The following is a 20,479-nucleotide window of genomic DNA, read 5'->3' on the forward strand; positions in this document are numbered from 1 at the left end:
TTGAGTTGAATTACTGAAATAAATGAACTTTTCCACGACATTCTAATTTATTGAGATGCACCTGTATATTTGAACTGATATAAGAAACACACATTAACTCATTCGAGTAGCCTAATTAGGACTGTACTAGCTTACATTTGATTTACCCATTACAATAGTCCCTTTACAGTTACTGCTATCATAAATTTAATGTCCAACAACAACATATTTTAGCAGAATGTATATTTTACTCAGAATTATTGCGGTATTATATTTAGCACACATGCGCGCTGCAGCGTTCCTGACAGTAAAATGGATATATTTGCATGACTTTCTAACATTTACAGATGAAGAATATACCTGTGACGTGTCAGTTATGCACTGAGGAAAACAATCAAATGCATTAAACAGCACAAATATATTCGCTGTTAGCCATGTTGGATCGATTTGATCCATGATCGACAAAGAGTTGCTTAAAAATAAACGTGCACAAATTAGTGATATTGTGTGAACTTAATTTGCCGTTTATGAAACCGCCCCGATTGATTTGTTAGGTTATTTCAGGTCAGGTTTTGGACTTGATTTGGACTCATTGCGGTTTATTTATTTTTAGATTGTTTTGTTTGTTTTTCGATATCTGGCAACGCTGGCATTTAAACTGACAATAATCAAAAACGACCAGGTTAAAAACAGGTTATTCCTGACAGGATGTAATTCGGTAACACAGCTGGATCGTCTCGGGATGGAGTCTCCATTCTCCAGGGAACGTGAGCTGTCGTGAGAGCGCGTCGGCTGCACGATTGAGTTCCCCCGGGATGACAGTAATTAAAAGGTTAAAAACAGCGCGGGCAGGTTATTCCTGACAGGATGCAATTCGGTAACACAAACGTAGTGCTCATCATGATATATCTAGACAGAACAAATTCATTGTTTGCGATGCTCGAAATACTGAAAGAAAACCATAATTATGGAATTAGGGTCTGGGTTAATATGGATGTATTTCTGAGGAGAACTGAATGTCTTCAGAAAGGTTTCGTTGGCATTTTCTTTTTCCTCTTACCTTTGTTAAATACATATTAAAGGAGTGTTAATATGCACAGCACTGCGTACAGCAATAACCCAGGAAACCCTTTATTGCTACTGTTCTATAAGCGCCACCTGGTGTCAGAGATTGAATTTGCATTTTCATCAGAATCAGAAAGAGCTTTATTGCCAAGTGTGTTTACACACACAAGGAATTCGTCTTGGTGTCAGGAGCTTCCAGTACAGAAAGTAGCCTACAGACATAGTGCAGACATACATATAATTAAGGTAATAAAACACTAATACTAATAAAGAGTAATAATAAAATATTCATTCAGCCCGTCTGATGTTTTTGTGGTCTGAATACTTTCCGTACCCACTGTATATATATATAAATTGTATATACATATATGTATATAAAATCATTTATATAGATTAATTTCGACTAAACTCACTTCCTGGTACGGTGTCGCACCCCTCTCTCTTTTCTTCCTTCGCCCTCATGACGATGATGTCTGTGTTTCCGCTCTCCTCCATCTGCATGCTCACACTCAGGTCCTCTTTCCCTGCCTTTACTCCTGTGTCTCTTCCCTCCGCCCTCTCCCTCATCCTTTGCAGCTTTATGGTGTTGGCGGGCCTGGCTGCAGCGCTCGCCATGCTGATGTCTGCGGTGAGACTCTCTACCCACCCCATGGTTCTCGGAGCCTAAAAGACTCCGACGAGACCCTGTGGAGTCCCCCCTTTCCAACGCTGCCCAGGGCTCAGACCCTCCACCTCCTCCTCCACTCTCCCCCTCATTGAAGTTGGGCTGTTTGTGCAGGAGCTGATGAGTGTGCTGGGGCTGGCCGTCACCCGGATGAGTTTTGTTGGTATTGTTATTGCGGTTCTCCTGAGGGTCCACGACCAGCGGCCGGTCCAGATGTGTCTTCATATCGGGACGAATGTGACGGGAGTATGAGACCTAGAGGCATGATAAAAACAAAACTAAGGCCACACATTTGTCAATCAAATAAGAACTTAATTCAAGACAAATATTAACCAAAATATTAAAGCTGTAGGACATTCTTTCTTGTGTGGAACATAAAATAAACTATTTTGAAGAATGCTGGTAACCAAACAGTTGCTGGTCTCCACTGACTTCCGTAGTATGAAAAAAATATATATTATGGAAGTCAATGGGGACCAGAAACTGTTTGGTTACCAACATTCTTCAAAATATTCTCTTCTGTGTTCAGCATAATAAAGAAATTCGTACACTCTTGGAACTTAAGGGTGACAAAATGATAACTGCATTTTTATTTCTGGGAAAACTAACCCTTTAATATCTATTTATTTATATACATTCTATTTATATTAAAATAAATATCATGATACTTAATATTTTGTTGCAGATTGTTTAAAGAATTTATTCACTAGACTTATCTTGCTTTAAAGGATAATGGAAAACAAGACAGAAATACTGAATTAAAAATGAATATTTTTGTGTTGAACCTGTAAACTGGGGGTCACTGTATATACTATTATTAGGAAACACATTAAAAAACACCAATATTAGTATTCTTGTTAATGCGATAAGCTTCTAATTATTTTAATATTATGCCCAATTTATTCCCATTTATTGTTTATAAATGGTTGATATTTAAATTTGATACTATTTTGTCTAAATAAATGAAAATAACCAATCAATTTTAAATGAAACCAATCTTAAAGTAAATTAAGGAATCACAACACTATAAATATTCAAAATAATAATGGATATTCATTTTGAGATTTGAGATTACGTTTAACAGTGTTATTAAATGTAAAAAAGTAAAAAATAGTGGAAAAGTACAATTAAATATGCAATAATTGACCGATGAAATGAAAACTTTTTTATCAGCTGATAACTGATATTTAAATCCATCCTCTTTGACCAAGCATGTCTTTCTCCGTCATTTCTTCTCACCTTCCAGCGATCTTCAGGGTCCAACTCATTGTAAAGAGCCTCTCTGCTGTTCATCAGGGTCTGTCGTCTCAACTCGCTAGTGCGCTGCTCCCATACCGACTTACAACCTTTGTGGTTCTTCTGTTGCTCTTTACTGCAGAAAAGAGAGAGCGACAGAGAGAGAGACATTTACAGTAGATCTGAGATTAGTAATCATCAAGAGGGAAAAGTGAGGTTGCTGCAGCTACCGCAGGCTGAAAATGCCCACCTACAAGCTACCAGCTACCATTTGTTAAAGAGCATGATTGCACCACTTGGGTCAAACTCACTCACAGAACACACACACAGAAAGAAGATAACTATAATAATTCTGGGAGTGAACACATCACAGGCGCCCAACCCTTGGAGCAAAGCATGTGAAAGAGAGAAAGTAAAGGAGATAAGAGGAGAACAGCAGGTGATGAGTAGCAGGATGAAGAGAGAAGAAGAGACGAGGAGTGACAAACCCGTCCCATCCCACCCAGCGGTCTGGAAAACAGAGCAGGGAGCAGCACAGAGAACCGAGGAGGAAATGCACATGTCGAAAAGGCGGATGGGAAAAGAGTGGGAGGTGTGGGGCGAACAGAGAGGCGTTTCGAAAGAACAGAAAGAGTATAAATGAATAAATACCAGTCCAGAAAGTGTTCTGTTGCATCAAGACGCTCAGAGTTTACTGTCACGCTGAGGAGGAAAACAGCATGTGAGAAACACAGAACATCTCTTTGCTCTTCTCCCTCATTCACAAGCTCGTCCTCAGTAATACACACATATTCTCTCACGATTCGCTCTTCTTTTCCTGACAAATACTTGGATGCATTGGCACACTGACAAACCGGAATCATCCTCAATGCTGCAATTTTTGACTCTTGTTTGACGGAAACCAAAAAAGCCAGATTGAAAGTGTTGCTGTTTGTTTTTTTTGTTTTGTTTTTTTGGTCTATTATTGACCCCTATGTTTATTTGGCTGATACAAGAGCAACACATAGTCTGAACACATAAAAACAAACATAAAAGGAAGACAAAGAAATTGTGGGAGAGAAAATGTGGCATCAGGACAAAGAGAGAGATATGAGAGAGAGATATACTCACGCAGCAATGGAGAGGTTGGCTGCAGACAGTGGGCTGACCTCTGCTACTTCCTTGGCCGCCTGAAGAGCCATTTTCTGATTGGCTGCTTGCTCTTCCTCCTGTTCATCCTATACATGGAGAGAAACATGAAGCATATTGGTTCAAATGTGATGCACGCTGGTGCGTAGGAGTGTGAAGGATAAACAGTCTGACAGAGAGAAGGAGAAACATGGTCATTGAGAGTTCTCATACTAGTGCCTAGTGAGTTAATGCAACCACCATAAGAAAATAATAAAGAAAAGTATTTAATTGACATAAAAAAATGTTTTACCATGTACATAACTATTTATTAGAGATGTAACACTGATTTGCCCTCAGAAATTTCTAAACAAGCCCAAGCACACCACATGCCAGATGGATCCCAGTCTTCGTTTCTTTTAATATTTACTTTTACTTGATCATGGCTGTGTGTAAATCAAGTTTTTCATTTTTACTGAATGTTACTTTATTTATTTGTTTGTTTGTTTTTAACCCCTGATCCATTACCCAAAAAATGTGTTTACCTTGGTCAGCTCTTGTGCATTGGCCAGATTGTCCACAGCGATAGCCAAGAACACATTGAGCAAAGTGTCTGTTCACAGAAGGGTTGAGGATCATCATATTAATGCTGCACTGGTGTATGTGAAAATTAAGCGAAACAGCATGTCAGCATGCAATACTATGTGTTTGGATACAGTTGCCGAAGAGTGTAAGAACGATGAAGAAGACTGAGAAGACCATGCCCTTTTTGACTCCGCCCTGAGACTCGATCCCATCATACATGACCATGTTCCAGTCTTCACCCGTCAGGATCTAAGGTGCAGAGAGAAGGTCCATTATCACAAAGCCATGGAAAACACACAGAATGATTGCACACTGTTTGATGGGCACATTTGCTCACCTGAAATACTGTCATTATTGCTGCAGGAAAAGTATCAAAGTTTGTAGGTGGTGTGCCGGCTTCAAAATTAAACCTGAAGAGAAGAAATGGTGGTTATATTGTTGTTACACAGAGTATTTCCATGCCATGCCTTATTTAGGGCCTGGACTGACTCTGGTGACCCATGGAAATAAATGTAAAAAAAAAATTCTGTTATTATGTGTATTGTAGTGTTATACTGACTGTCCTCCAAAAAGCTGCATGCCCAGCAGAGCAAAGACCACGATGAAGAGGAAAAGGAGGAAGAGTAAACTGATAATGGATTTCATGGAGTTCAACAAAGACACCACCAGGTTCCTCAGAGACGCCCAATACCTGAAAATGGGAAAGAAGGACATTTAAAATGCTTAGTCCTTCTTAAAACAGTTCAAAGAGTGGGACAGAAAGACAGACATGGGACTCGAGACGTGAGAGACTCACTTGGTCACTTTGAAGATCCTCAGTAACCTGAGAGCTCGTAACACACTGATCCCAAACGAGGTTCCTGGCTGGATCATAGACCAGAGCACCTCGAAAATGCTGCCACAAATGACCTGTCCCACACACACACACAAAGACACACACATATATAAAACACACATTTAAAGCTCAACAGCAAGCCACAAAACAAAAACCCCTTACCCAACGTCAAACACTAACCCATATCTGCTTCACACAGTTCTCACAAAATCATCATTTATTAAAACATCCAAAACACTGAAATACTGATTAAGAAACTGATTTAGTGCAGTGAATTACAAATTATATAAACAACTTCAGTAACTATATCAACATTAAGACCTGAAAGAGCAATGATTGGCTGGAATAATGGCTTGGTTTCCTTCAAATGTTTTTTGGATTTAGTAAAAGAAGGAGGAGGGGTGGGAGAAACTCACAATGCAGTCAAAACAGTTGAAGGAGGAGTGAAAATAAGGTCTGGTCCCCAGCCCATACATCTTAATAAACATCTCTGACATAAAGATCCCCAGGAAGATGAACTCAGCAAAGTCTGGATTGAGGAGAGAGAGGGAAACAGACAGAGACAAAGAGCATTTGCAAAGGTCAAAGATACAAAGAAATTAAAGAAAACCATTTGTGCAGCCACATTTTAAAATACATAAATGTATATGCGTTATATGGGGGGGGGGTATTTATTTTAAATAAATACTGCACAAACACTTTTTAAAAGCAAGAAAATTGTTGATTTCAAATGACAGAGATACTGTTCAAACAATAGATATGCTGTTCAATATTACAATTAGGAAATGTAATGGTTGTCAAACTAACTGAACATCCACTGTTAATATGATGAAAATGCTATTCAGATATTTTTAAGTGTCCAAAATGTAATACTTTTGAGGGTATTACTCAAAGGGAATGTCTAATGCTATTTCATGCATTCTGACTTATTCACGCTGCTAAAGAGTTGGATCTCATGCTAAACATGACCAAAGTCTCAAAAAAGGAGTCGGACGTATGACAGAGAATTTCTGTGCCTAAGACACTACTACAGGGTCTGTATCCACCTTCTTCTTCCCGTAAGAGCGGGCGCAGCCATTTGTAAATTCTATGGGTCTGCTTTCCATTTTGCTGCATGATAATGGAAGTTGGTGTGTTTTACCATATTATTTTAATGCATTTCTTAATTATGAACACACTGGTTTGTAATGCAAACAGTTTTACTGTTTACTGCACACTGTTATTCTTCTTGTTATTTCCCTACAGCGGCTAATGAACCAGAAGTCTTGCCCATAGGCTTACTTCTGCGTTGAAGAAATAGGTGGATACGTTTCGGAACATTTTTTGGAGTATGATGTTATAAAGGGTGGACTTCCTTGTATGGTCACTTCTCCTGGAAGAGTGCCTAACCCTACACGTCAACCAGAGCGAGAGCAAGGGCATGCCCATCAATGTGCTTCATTCGTTAATTAGTTAGCCATATTTACTTGAAGTCAATAAAGTTTTTGTCCCTGTCTTCATGTCAGCTTGCAGACGATCGCTACGCAAAAGCTTTGCATGCTCATGACCCTTTAGCTCCGCCCACACCAGGCCTCCAGGAGCTCGATTGTTTTCAGACTGTTTTTTATCAATCTGACAAAAATAAAGACTCCTCGGAGATATGAAGGATGCAATACTAGGTACTCAAGATTCACATGAGATTGTGACATGCAGAAACTGTGTGTTATGTCTGCTTTAACGAATAACAATTAATAAATAAACAAAGATACAAGAAATGAAACAGAGTAACATCTTCAGAAAGTAAAATAGGAAACCATAAACAGGAAAATAAAAAAAGTAAATTAAAACATCATTATCTCTCCACTCATCTACATGCAATGAAAGAAACCTCACAGGTTCGAGCATGTCCGCACTGAAAATACATCCTCAAAGTTTTGCTGATTTTCCCCACACAATACGCACAAAAAATACAGAAAAGTCTGCACGTTCTGTGTGGGTTTACTGTAATAATGAGAGAACAGACAGATGGATAGACTTACAAAGGAAGTCGGAGAGCTTTTCGGGCTGGTCGTAGTGCACAGCAGCCACACACAGTGTGTTGAGTCCCACCAGACACAGCACAGTCCAGTAGAACGTTTGCGTCTTCACTATGTGCCTGATGAAGAATCGCAGCCGACGCTCCTTTTTATGGAAGGAAGAGCCCTCCAGTTTCGAGCTCTTCAGACTGCCCCGTGCAAACGGAGAACCTGACAGTCGGAAAAGAAGCTGTTAAGCAGAGTGGCAAGGAAGCAAAATACAATAAAATCAAATGAAAACTGAAATGTCCTATCTGATATGACATCTGAAAATTAGGGAGATAATTTTGTAATTCAGGTAAATTTATCAAAATACTTTTTACTCAAAATGTTCTGCTATAAATATTATATACGTCTTTAATTGATTTTTCCGTACATTTCTGCCATATGTATATTAACTGACAGTCACCACTGATAAGCTACTACTAAATATTGTAGAAACTTAATTTGCTGTAAAGTTGCTTTGCAACGATTTGTATTGTGAAAAGCGCTATACAAATAAACTTGAATTGAATTGAATTGAAATATATTTTGTAAATCAAAATATATATTAAATTTACAAAAAAGTGCAAATCAATCTTTTGGAGCCCACTGCAGATAAGCATGTACTTATTGAAGTTCACTAATAACAGGAATTATTTAATTATTTTTTATACAATTAAAAGATGTTAACAGGGGAACAATGGTCCCTTACAAAAAAGAAAAAATGATGGTATAAGACGGTAGTACCAGAGTTATTTAACATATATATATATATATATACAGTATATATATATACACACATATACATATACGAAAAAAAGAAAAAAAAAGAAAAAAGAAAACCGATTCAAAATATTAATAATAGCTCAGTGCTATGATATACACCATGTTACTTTTTATCAATATTATCCTAAGGATTTTAAATCGTCTTTTAAAGAATACCAAAAACGAACATGTTTTTAATGGTAATTTTTATGCCAAAACCCCATTGATCAACCCTGAGCCAAAAAAAAACTACAAGTGTATTTGTGTGTTTTTTATATAACTCAAATGCACCTATATCTCCATCTCCATCCTCTGCATCAAGCAGGTCTGCTTTACTCTTCTTGATGGTAGGCCTCCTTCGCGAGCCTGTGTGTAACAGACCACAGTCGCATACAGATCAGATATACATACAGATTCTGACAACCTAAAATATTAATACATAACAGATAGATGAACAGAGAACTAAACGAGACAACTAGGAAGTGTAGTGTGTCTATCACATGTCTGCTGTAAGCTACAGACTGACGGCCCATGTAAATGTACCCATGAACACTACATTAACTGTGCATATGGACAAGAAGTATACAATATCACCCCCTCAGCAAAGCCAACACGCTATTGATCTCTCTCTTCTTTTACAATGGGAAATCAACACCTAGTCCCAGTGAGGGAGCAAAGAGAGGAGCAGAGGGGGATGAAAAGGAAGGAAGGATGGAGGAGTTCACGTAAATACCGTCAAAGGGCATCCGGTCATCTGGGTCATTGTCCTCGTCAGCCAAAATCACTTCTTCTGTACAGAATCAAAACAGATTCAAATCAAACCACTGCAAAAGTCATGAAAATGGGGACAATTTCTAGTGCTTAAAAGAAGCCTAATAAAACATTGTGTATGTTATCAGCACGTTCCAATACTGAGACGCACAAGTGTAAAGACATCCGTATCAAAAGAGACAAGCTACTATCTGAATTCTTGGCTTTAGCTTCTCTCTGGAGTATTTAATGGCTCTTTCTATGGCATTTACCTGCTTTGCAGATCCACTCCAGATATCCGTTCAGCTCTCTCTCTATCTGCTGCTGACGCTTCAGCTTAAGAAACTCTCTCCTGTTCTCCACGCGCTCCCTTTCTTTGGCAAACTCACTGTATCACATACACATGCATGCAAACAAATACTTGTCAATGGAAGAACACAAAATGCACATACATACTAATTATTTTGGAGATTTTTGGAGAGGGAAAAAAAACAAGTCATCTTGGCCACGAATTAACAATTCATTCCCACTACTTAGTTAATTTTCCGCTCTTTAGTTAAATTGTGGCCACGTTGTACTAAATTTAAATGAGGGAACTAATTCTATTACACCTATTTTTTTCTGCATGTCAAGCGTGGGACTTCGTAATAACATAAGATGTTTAGGCATAATTCTAAGCATTTTAAGCTTTGGATGTCTTTATCGATGGATAATGAAAATGTGGTGTTTTTAAATATTTTTGAGGGACATTTTAATAAAGAGTGTGCAACATAAATACTGAAATTCAGGAATTTTATATACATTTCATTAATTAACTTGTATTAATGTCTGAAACAACACAAAAATAATCTGGATTTCAAAATGCAATTTAAATCTAAAAATAAGTTACAAAAAAAGATAACGATGACAAAATGATTAAGAAATATCTCAGATTCTGCACTAGCTCACTAATAAAAAAAAATGTGACACTGACATGTGAACTTATTTGTACAAGAGATCAGATTTCTTTCCACTGAAGCACAAGATGCTATTTTTCACTCAGTTTTTATAAAAATTGCTCTGCTGATAATATAATTAAAAAATATAATGAAAAGTTCTATAATTGCACCTGTAAAATTTTTTAATCTAAAATAATTTTCATTTGTGGTGGTATACCCAAGATATCTACCTCTGTATGGGCTAATAAAAAAAAAATAAAAAAAAATCACACAATACACAAAAACGTCATTTTTTAAACACATAACATTATCTAAAATAATTTTCATTTGTGGTGGTATACCCAAGATATCTACCTCTGTATGGGCTAATAAAAAAAAATAATTAAAAAAAAATCACACAATACACAAAAACGTCATTTTTTAAACACATAACATCCACAAACTCTTTAGTTCACATAAAATCCACAAAACTATCATGAACACTGTAATTCATAAGCAAATCAAACAATGCACCAGTGTAGACCTGAAAAAAATCAGCGCAGAATTTGAGAAGAGCTCACACTGTCTGAGAGAGGTTTCTTACCCTGACAGCACACCCAGCACAAGATTGAGCATGAAGAAGGAGCCGATGATGATGAGGGAGATGAAGTACACCCAGTTCCATGCACTCCCTGAAGCATCATTGCTCTGTAACGGCATAAAACAGCCCAGTCAGTACCATGAGGCACACATCCAAACATTTTTTCTCTCTCCAGCTGAGAGTATGGTTTGTTCATCTGGTTTTCTTTATGTTTGTCTTCCCAAGACTCTCCACAGTAGAAAGACATCAGAATGTTTGCCATTTTTATTTGGTAATTTTTATAAGGTGACAGGAAATTTGACCCCACTAACAGAGGATGAGAACATCTATGACAGAACTGTGGCAGATCCTAGGACACCATGTACCATGCGACGTGCAACCTGAGAATGGCAACCATCTGGCTGGGGCTGCTTCATCTGTGGTACACACAGCTGGGTGCTCAGCACCTCTGCACCCTGTCACTGCAGAGAGGAACAAATGGGCAGCCATCTTGTGTGGCATTGCTCCACTGGCTGCCTCTAGGGAAGAAGCCCAGGCTACAAAAGCCCAGATCGAAACAGCCCACAAGTGCTGCTTTAGGAAATCTGGAGATGATGTTACAATCTCTACACATTTTTGTATTTTCAAGGAGACACATTTTGTTTTAAAGGAAGTGTTCACCCAAAAAATGAAAGCTGTGTCATCATTTACTTACGTTATGTCATTCAAAGTGGGTTGGGGGGTCTGGGGGGGCTCAGGAAATGTCCTCGAGCCAGGATTCAAACTCGGGACAACCGCAACGCAACAACATTATATTTCGGCGCACTGCCCACTAGGCTATCGGCATCAACACTAAATATCCTTTTGCGTTTCAAAAAAAAAAACAAAAACTAAAAGTTCATAAGGGTTTGGAACTAGGGCTGGGAAAATAAATCGATGCATCGTGAATTGAGAAATGATTCTGCATCGAATCTGAGATTTTCCGAATGCATCACGATTCTTTCTCGAATCGATTCTGAGCTTAGTTTTGAACAGCAGATGGCACTGCATGCTTTAGAAACAGCCGTACTCTTGCTTGCTTCCAAATCCTTACACACACTTGAACGGTTGAACCTAAAATAATCATTCATAAACTTCGAAAATTACAAGGGTGTTCACAGTGGGCTGTGTCTACATTAATCTCGGTTCATAAAAGCATTCTAAACTGAGGTGAAATTACATGACTCAGTCAAACGCACAAGCGCTCTTCTTCGTGAGCATTTGAGTGTGCAGTAGTGATGCGCGGATGGCGGTTATATCCGCGGGCGCTGCGGAAAATCCGCGGATCGGGTTGTGCAGATAAAAACTAGATTAGAACGCCATCTGCTGTTAAAAGCTAAGCTCAGAATCAATTACAGAGAGAATCGCGATGCATTCTTAAAATCTCAGAATCGATCCACGAATCTCAATGTATCGATTTATCGTCGCAGCCCTGTCCAGAACTCATATCTGAAGTAAACTAGCTAATCCTTTAAAGATATTTTAAAATAACCCAGCTGAATCTGCTGAGATCTTTAGATTTTATTTTCCATTTACAGTAATTTGTCAATATTTGTAATATACAATGGCATTTTGTTGTAGCTATGCCCCATAGTCTCCCTTGATCTGCCCCACTTCTTTTTCGTCCGCTCCTTCACTCTCTCTGCATGTCTGAGAGCTCTGAAAGCCCCAGTATGTACTGCAGCTTTTTTGCAATTCAATTTTCATAGGTTTCTTTCTCAGCAGCTGTAAGAATAACTTCAGTTGAGCAGGGTCTGTTATATATAGAGCCCCGTTCACTGGAGAGAAACAGGAGGAAGAAAAAAGCTGGGGCAAGTAAAAATCGGGGGTACAGCGAGCCAAGCAGCAAGAGTTATAAAAAGAAAACAGGGATAAAAATACAGTAAGACCAAATAAGAGATGATGACATCTGATTGGGCTGTACAGAACTGCAAGCCTTAGTCATATGGAATAACCATCCTCAGACTAATTCTCATTGGCAAGCAAGATAATTTCTAAAATAAACCTTTAATCCTTAAACATGTTGTTGATTTGTGAGATGGATTGACGTGGCATTGGGATTAAACTGGCCCCTGAGGTAACATCATTAGTTTGTGAAAATTTTGAACATAGCATTGACTTCACTGCCCTATTTTCTGGCGCAGAGGGCAGGTGAACTCACTGGAAACAGCGCTGTCTGTTCAGAGTGGACAGGCTGGCCACGAGCGATAAGACTATAAATGCACTGCGCCATCTTTGACTCTATAGGCGAGATTTTGCTTACTGTATGTCTGCGACTGAAAGGTACAGTGGATGTGGATTAGGTGGGGCTGTTCAGTCCCTTAGATTGGATACTTTCTGATAATCTTTAAGTAAAAGAAATCAGTAATCCTCTACTCGGAGGATTAATCAAAACCATAATAATACAGGATGTCTATGTTAAAAGGTGAGGCCCACCAATTCCAAGCCCATCTGAGACAAAAGTGTTTTTGCGCTTCTTGCACAAGGACTGCTGTGCTGCTATAAAATATATATTAAATAGAAATACTGTAACACTTTTATTCAGCAAGAATGCATTTTATTGACTCCATTAAATGCAGTTTTGTTTGAACTTTCTATTTTTAAAAGAATCCTGAAAGCATCACAGTTTCCATAGTATTAAGCAGCACAAGTGTTTTCAACATTGATTGTAAAGAGAAATGTTTCTTGAGCAACAAATCAACATATTAGAATGATTTCTGAAAGATCATGTGATGTGACTGAAGACTGAAGTAATAATGCAGAAAATTCAGCTTTGCCATCACTGTAATACATTTTAAAATATATTAAAACAGAAAACAAAATATTTTAAAAATATTTAAAATTGCTCACAATTTCACAGATTACCATTTTTATTGTATTTTTGATCAAGTAAATGAACAGTAGTGTGTAGGGTGTGTATGTAGTGTGTATGTATGCATGTATGTATTTATGGTTTCACACAAGCACTTTAGAACAATCAGAATTGAACATTTCTCTTGAAACATTGTTTGCAGTCTATTTAAGCTTAGGTCAAAAAATCCCAAAATTAAATTAGGAAGCTCTATGGCTTTAGTGAAATTTTTGCAATATGACTTACATAGTATAACAGGTCAGTCCAGCCCTCCATGGTGATACACTGGAAGACTGTGAGCACGGCAAACAGGATGTTGTCAAACTGGGTAATACCATAGTTGGGTCCAATCCAGTACTTTTTACATACTGTTCCATTAGGACAGGTCCGAGCATTAGTGTCATTTCCGCATGGAAACTCCTCTCGTATCTCATCTATCAGAAAGAAAAGGGTGTTTTTTTCATACACAATCAAAGTTTTGGAGATCATGAATGAAAAAATCTGCGAGTGAGAACAAGCACATAAAGGCCTACCAGTGATGTTGTCAAAGCAAGTGGTGTGAAATTTGCCCATGTAGAACTCAAGACCAATGATGGCGAACATGAGTATGGCAAAGAAGAGCAGCAGACCGATCTGCAGCAGAGGGATCATAGCCTTCATGATGGATTTAAGCACAACCTGCAAGCCTGGAAGAAAGAGAACAAGCATTTTTACATTGTCGAAGGTTTTAGTTTTGTTTTTGTTTTTAGTTTTTTTTTTCTTTGCAGCATAAAATTGGATTTCAAAGCTTGGCAGAGGGTATAATGGGCACAAAGGGTATAACGTAAACTGAGAATTATCATACTTCTAATATACTGCATCAGCATCATAAACGCAATCCTTACTCTGCACTGTATTCAAGTCTACTCAGGTCATGTGATAGTTTCATTTGAGGAACCTAACGCAATTTAAATGGATAGTTCACCCAAAAAGTAGTTATATTAAAGAGTTATATTAAAAAATGTCCTGGCTCTTCCAAGCTTTATAATGGCAGTGAATTGTGGTCGAGTTTTTGAAGCAAAATAAAGTCCATCCATTCATCATAAAAAGTACTCCACACGGAGTAGTGTAAGCTCCGGTGAGAAGTGATGAACACGGAAGCGCAGAGGAGAGAGCAAAACAAAACACCAGCTACGAAACATGAACAAACAAACACACGAGGATTTGTAAAGGAAAATGTTGGAGGATTTTGATATAAGCAAAGAGGAGACTGCTTTTCCTTTGCTGTAAACAAAACTTGGAGACTAGCATCTTCTCACCAGAGCTTATGCTATGCCTACATGCTACATCATCCGACTTTCTCTCGTGAACGTGCGTATGACAGTTAGCGAAAGCTAGAGATTAACCCCCTGGAGCCGTGTGGGACACGATTTATGATGGCTTAATGCACTTTTTTGGGCTTCAAATCCTCAACTACAATTCACTGCCATTATAAAACTTGGAAGAAGCAGGACATTTTTTAATATAACTCCGAAAGAAGAAAGTCATATATACCTAGGATGGGGTAATTGTCATTTTTGGGTGAACTATCCCTTTAACCCTTCTCTTTAACCAAGCTCTTATATGACATTCGCAGGTGCATTTTTAAATACATCAAATTGGTCATGTGACATGCCATGTGTCTTCAACAGGCACTTTCGCACTGCGTAGTTCTGGGAACTAGCCAGCAGGGTGGTTCCTAGAAAACCAATTTCTCCCTCAGGCCGTTTTCCTGGTTGCATTCGCACCAGAAGTGGGAATTCTGAAGCGGCGATAGCGGCGTCTTTATTTGTGGCATTTACAAATGTCACTTGCAGTGTTACATATTATCGAGGCTGAGAAAAGAACATAACGCTGCAGACAACAGGTAAATACCCTTAGCACCGTTTTCCATGTTCACAGAGTAAATATTTTTACACCACTTTTTAAAAATACCGGGTAGCCGGGGTTTCGCATGCGTTTGTCCACTCAGCGTACACTTATGTCACTGGTAGTTCCTATAGAAGTGTTTTAGTCCCTACTCTGAAGGAGCTAAATTCGTTTCCCCAAAAGGAGTTCCTAGACCTAAATACTTTCCTAGTTCTTGCGGTGCGAACATGCCAAAAAGTGGGAACATCTGCCAATAGTTCTAGGAACTATGTAAAGGTTCCTCTGGTGTGAAAGCAGCTAATGAGTTCAAACCTAGTGTGATGCATTGTTTTTGCAGATACAGAGTCAATCATTCTTAGTGTTCAACAGTTCCTTTCATTCACCTTCAATTCTCACCCACTATTCTTCTTTGCTGATAAAGTCTTGCCATGCTTTGTTTATGCAGCCATGATCATTAATTAAGATTTTTGTTCTTTGGCTGTCAGGGTTACAGAGGCTCCTGCTAAATGGGCTCCCAAGATTTTGGAATCTTCCTTTTTGGAAGTCTGACAAATCACCCATTTCACAGATGGCTTTTCCTAAACAATGATGAACAAAACTTATACTACACTAATTTACAAACTAAAGAATATAGACAATAAAAAGATAAATATAAGCAAATCATTTCTTTTGTTGTTGTTTTTTGCTGTAGCCTACACAAATTATATGAACCCTTTTAATAATGAGTATTCACGTTAGTTTGTCCAACACCTGTACAAATACTGTACATGAGTAAACAATGACAATATGTTACTCACTGGGAATCCCAGACACCAGTTTGAGGGGTCTCAACACTCGAACAGCACGCAGCGTCCTCAGATCAAGGTCTGTGCCCACTGTGGACAGGATTCTGGAGAGACAAGAAAAGACTTTAGTTTAACCTGTGATATTGTGGTAAACAGCAGCCCTTCTACTCATACAGGATTTGCTTTTAGTGACAACTTTTTTGAAATGGGAAAAGCGTGTGTAAAAGCAGACAAAGGCGCTTAACCCGAGCTCATGTAAACCTATTTGCATCCAGACTAAACTAATGCCCATTCTGAACACTAATAAATTGAAAATCCTAAATGACCATACAGTATTAACACTTCCCCTAGTCAGGCATCTACTTGACAGTGTGTGAATCCAAGACTATGGACTCCAAGAAAATAAGCAGTGGGCACTAATGGTTTCAGAGAGGATGGCACACACTTCCCGTCCCCCCGCAGAGTGAATGTCAGAGGTCCATGCGCAGAGAATAGAGATAAATGTGGATACCGCTGCTTTGTATTCATATGACCTTTATTTGTGCAGGAAAGTCACTGGAAACTGATTCTATTCAGTGATAACATGCAGAGAAGAACAAAGACGTGAATCCAACTGAATCGATACAGCACCGCTGCTAGTGAAACATGTGACACAGGAATTTTAATAAACATTCAGACCCACGGTTGCAGCAGTAAAATATCAGAATAAACACCACGTGTTTCTGGACACAGCTGACAACCTAAACCGGCTTCATTGGGCAGGACATATAGGAAAATGACCCTTGACACATTACTACCTGTCTAAAACTGCTTTGATATGAGTGTCAACTAAACAAATCTGCTGCCTTCATCTTTGTGTTCAATAGAACAAACTAAAAGCAAAAAAGCACAGAAAAAAGCAAAGGAAATAGGAGAGGCAGAAAGAAGACTGGTTATGCAGTTAATATTAATGTAAATTACTGGGGATGGACAGAAATGAGAAAGAAAGGAGGGGAGAGAGAGAGAATGAACAGAGCAAAAGGGGAGGAGGTGAAGAAAGAGAGCCAAAGGGGTTTGGAGGAGGAAGAGGGAACAGAGAAAGGGGAGGAGCTGGATGAGAGTGAGAGGAAGATGCTGACTGGCTGATTTATTCCCATCTCTCCTCGTCTATTTATAGAGCTGCAGCCTGAGAGCCACCAGTCAGCTGTACCTGACTTATTATGCAACACTTTCTCCCCCGTTCTCTAACACGCTCACACATTTGTGTTTCTATGAGGGTGGGGACATTTAATTGACTTCCACTGTTTTATAATGAGCTAATGACGCTTTTGGTTCGCAACCCTGTGCCTAACCTTCACGCAAACCCTTATATTTCATTAAAGGGGTCATATGATGCTGCTAAAAATAATATTATTTTGTGTATTTGGTGTAATGAAATGTGTTTATGCGGTTTAAAGTAAAAAAAAACACATTATTTTCCACATACTGTACATTATTGTTTCTCCTCTATGCCCCGCCTTTTTGAAACGCGTCGATTTGAACAAAGCTCATCGGTCTGAAAAAGCGAGGTGTGCTGTGATTGGCCAGCTATCCAATGCGTTGTGATTGGCCGAATACCTCAAGCGTGAGACGGAAATGTTACACCCCTCACATACTGTTGATGCCGTGTCCCGGCCGGAGCGACGAGACAAAAACATTAAAACCCATTACAAACAAGGCATTTGTTGCATCCAGTGGGGACATAATTACTGATTATAATGACTTATACTAGGGCTGCACGATAAATCGCATGCGATATTTAACTCGCATCTTATCAGTAAAGCCGGTTCTGTAATCAGCTGCACTTTGAAGACAGGCCTTGTGGTCAAAGCTTCAACACCACCTTTTTTCTTGTTGTTGTGTGAGTGTTCAAGCGCAGCATCTTTCATTGGTCTCAGATAGACATCAAGGCAAATCTCAGTGTTGGTGAGCAGACACTCTAATATGGTTCATGGCCCTCAGCATTAAAAGTATTAAGTGCATATTTATACCACAGCATGGTTGAATGCTCAATTCTGATTGGAGAGAGGCCAAGCAAATTAGGTAATATGACAATCTGACAATTTTCCCCAAAGATTACTTTTAATGTCCATGAAAAGCATCTACATTAATTTGAAATAAATCAGTGGTCCATCATCGATTATTCCTTGCACACTAAAGCATAAGGCACTGAACAGCACAACACATCAGTATTTGCAAAGCAAACTAGAGTTGATAACAAACAGCTTTGGTCCACAACACAATCAAATTAGCCCAAACCACAACAGAATTACCCCATAATATAATTTACCCACAATGCAATTTAATTTAACTGTGGAAATGATTTAACAGAGGTCAGCTTTTTGTTGCCTTGCAAAAACCATGTGCATCACAGTTTTTGAGCAATCCACATTCAGAAGTACTGATATAATAAATAAAAATAATCTATCAAGGTCTAAATCTAAATCTCACATTTCAAAATGTTATCTTTAAAATAATAGACAACAGATCACTTTTATTCAAATGCAATACTAAACTAATAATATGTATTATCTATATTTTCTACAAAATGTATATATAATATTTAATACAAAATAACAAAATTATAAATTAAAATGTTATCATTTTAAAATAATAAGAAAAAAATAAATATAATAATGGTAATACTTAATTTATCTATATTATAACATTTAATAAACAAAACTAAAAACTAATTTATGTAAAATATTTGTATCATAATATTTAACTAATGATAATAATAATAGTAATATATAATTAATCTTAATATTATCTAACCTTAATATTAAATAAAACTAAACTAAAATCCTAAAATATTCAGATGAATATTATTAATATGACAATAATAATTAAATAATTTCATTAAAAATAAATAAATTAATAAGTAAAAAATAACAAAAATAAACAGGGCTAGAAGAGAAGCAATGCAGAGTTTTCTTGAAAGTGATGTTCATTGTTAATTTAATCTCAGTGATACAGCATGTTTGGCATCACTTTGATTGTTGAGAGCTGTATTAGATAAATAAGAGCTGAGCCACATAAGTGCAAGACTTGATAAACACTTACTGACTCTATTTAGCTATTCACACAAATTTATGCAAAGATGCAGAATAACAACTCAAACCATAATCATTTCTAAATAACGAACACTAAACAGGCCACAGCTGCTATTCATAGTCAGATTAACTTTGCTGTTATGATTTTATTCATAGCAGGACTAACAGCCACCTATACACACAGTTCAAAACACAACAACCTCACTGTCAGCAAAAGTGTCTGCCGTGAACACAGGTCAAAAACCAGCACATCCTCATTCAAGTTCACTGAAAACGATTGGCATTGTACATCCTGCACCCTCACCTCTGAAATCCCACAAAGCTTTGTACTCGGGCTGGGCTGTGTCTAGTTCAGTGGCACAATACCAACATATTTCAGTGCAATGTCACATAGACACGGCCTATTTATAGGCCTTATTTATTTGACTTCTTGCATACAAGAATGAGTAAAATCAGTCTCTTCCCACTCTCCTAAACTAAATCCTAGTTTAACTTACTCCTCGCTGCCTTGAATCCTCTGTACAACCCCTTGCGTATATGCAAAACACTGCTGAAGGATTTCTGACGCCATTACACAGCAAGAAGTTAATGAGCAATTCAACTCCCTCTAGATACCTGTGAGCTGCCTTTTTATTACCAATGAAAATCAGGTGAATATTCAATTGTTATGTTCTTGTAAACAGAAAAACATCACCAGCTAGGTGTCTGTGAACATTGCGTTGATATAATCTTGGATGTTATACAAAAATGAAGAACAGATGGGATGAAGGGAGACAGATGTTGAATGCAGGATATGGCACAAATGTTCTTTATCTTGCAGATAAGTTAAAGGGTTAGTTCACTCAAAAATGAAAATTAGACTGTGTTTTACTTACCCTTAAAGCATCCTAGGTGTATATGCCTTTCTTCTTTCAGACGAATCCAGTCGAGTTATATTAAAATTTTTCCTTGCTCTTCCAAGCGTTTGAATGGGAGTAAGCAGATGATTTTTTTTTCAACAGTCCAAAGTAATCAAATAAAACGCGCGCATCTATATTAAAACGTGCCTCACACTCAGTGGCGGCTGGCCAATAGAGGGCGCTAGGGCGCCGCCCTCCCTGAACCACACACACACAAAATAATAATTATATAAATTATTTAAATGTATATTTGTATGATGTGATATATTAGAAAATCATATGTAAAAAAAGATATGTTTTTACCATCATAATATGAAACCAGATGTTCTTTAACTTTGTCTGCATTGCAATAAATCATATCGCAACGCTTGCTGTAATTGTTTGATGTGCCAATGTGCCATAGCCCCACCTCAAAATTTTTTCACCAG

At 38.0% G+C, this 20,479-nt stretch overlaps 1 protein-coding gene across 18 annotated transcripts in view; it reads right to left on the reverse strand.

Annotated features, from left to right (window-relative positions):
• LOC107690704 (voltage-dependent P/Q-type calcium channel subunit alpha-1A-like) overlaps nt 1-20,479 on the reverse strand; it is a 130,579-nt gene that overhangs the window by 64,355 nt on the left and 45,745 nt on the right. For 16 of the 18 annotated variants that reach the window (XM_016489106.1, XM_016489105.1, XM_016489104.1 and 13 more), the window contains exons 1-15: nt 10,544-10,622; nt 9,295-9,410; nt 9,006-9,062; nt 8,564-8,638; nt 7,490-7,696; nt 5,888-6,000; nt 5,433-5,545; nt 5,196-5,327; nt 4,974-5,046; nt 4,768-4,885; nt 4,597-4,664; nt 4,055-4,161; nt 3,596-3,646; nt 2,948-3,080; nt 1,458-1,963 (exon numbers count right to left, since the gene is read on the reverse strand). In XM_016489106.1, the coding sequence (XP_016344592.1) occupies nt 1,458-1,963; nt 2,948-3,080; nt 3,596-3,646; nt 4,055-4,161; nt 4,597-4,664; nt 4,768-4,885; nt 4,974-5,046; nt 5,196-5,327; nt 5,433-5,545; nt 5,888-6,000; nt 7,490-7,696; nt 8,564-8,638; nt 9,006-9,062; nt 9,295-9,410; nt 10,544-10,575 (1,901 nt within the window). In that variant the 5' untranslated portion in view covers nt 10,576-10,622. Of the gene's footprint in view, nt 1-1,457; nt 1,964-2,947; nt 3,081-3,595; nt 3,647-4,054; nt 4,162-4,596; nt 4,665-4,767; nt 4,886-4,973; nt 5,047-5,195; nt 5,328-5,432; nt 5,546-5,887; nt 6,001-7,489; nt 7,697-8,563; nt 8,639-9,005; nt 9,063-9,294; nt 9,411-10,543; nt 10,648-13,655; nt 13,844-13,942; nt 14,096-16,093; nt 16,186-20,479 lie in introns of those variants that run through there. The other 2 variants (XM_016489114.1, XM_016489110.1) reach the window with 2 other exon arrangements.

The sequence above is a fragment of the Sinocyclocheilus anshuiensis genome, unplaced genomic scaffold (genome assembly GCF_001515605.1).
Source record: "Sinocyclocheilus anshuiensis isolate Anshui unplaced genomic scaffold, SAMN03320099.WGS_v1.1 scaffold2655, whole genome shotgun sequence".
Classification (NCBI taxonomy): Eukaryota; Metazoa; Chordata; class Actinopteri; order Cypriniformes; family Cyprinidae; genus Sinocyclocheilus; species Sinocyclocheilus anshuiensis.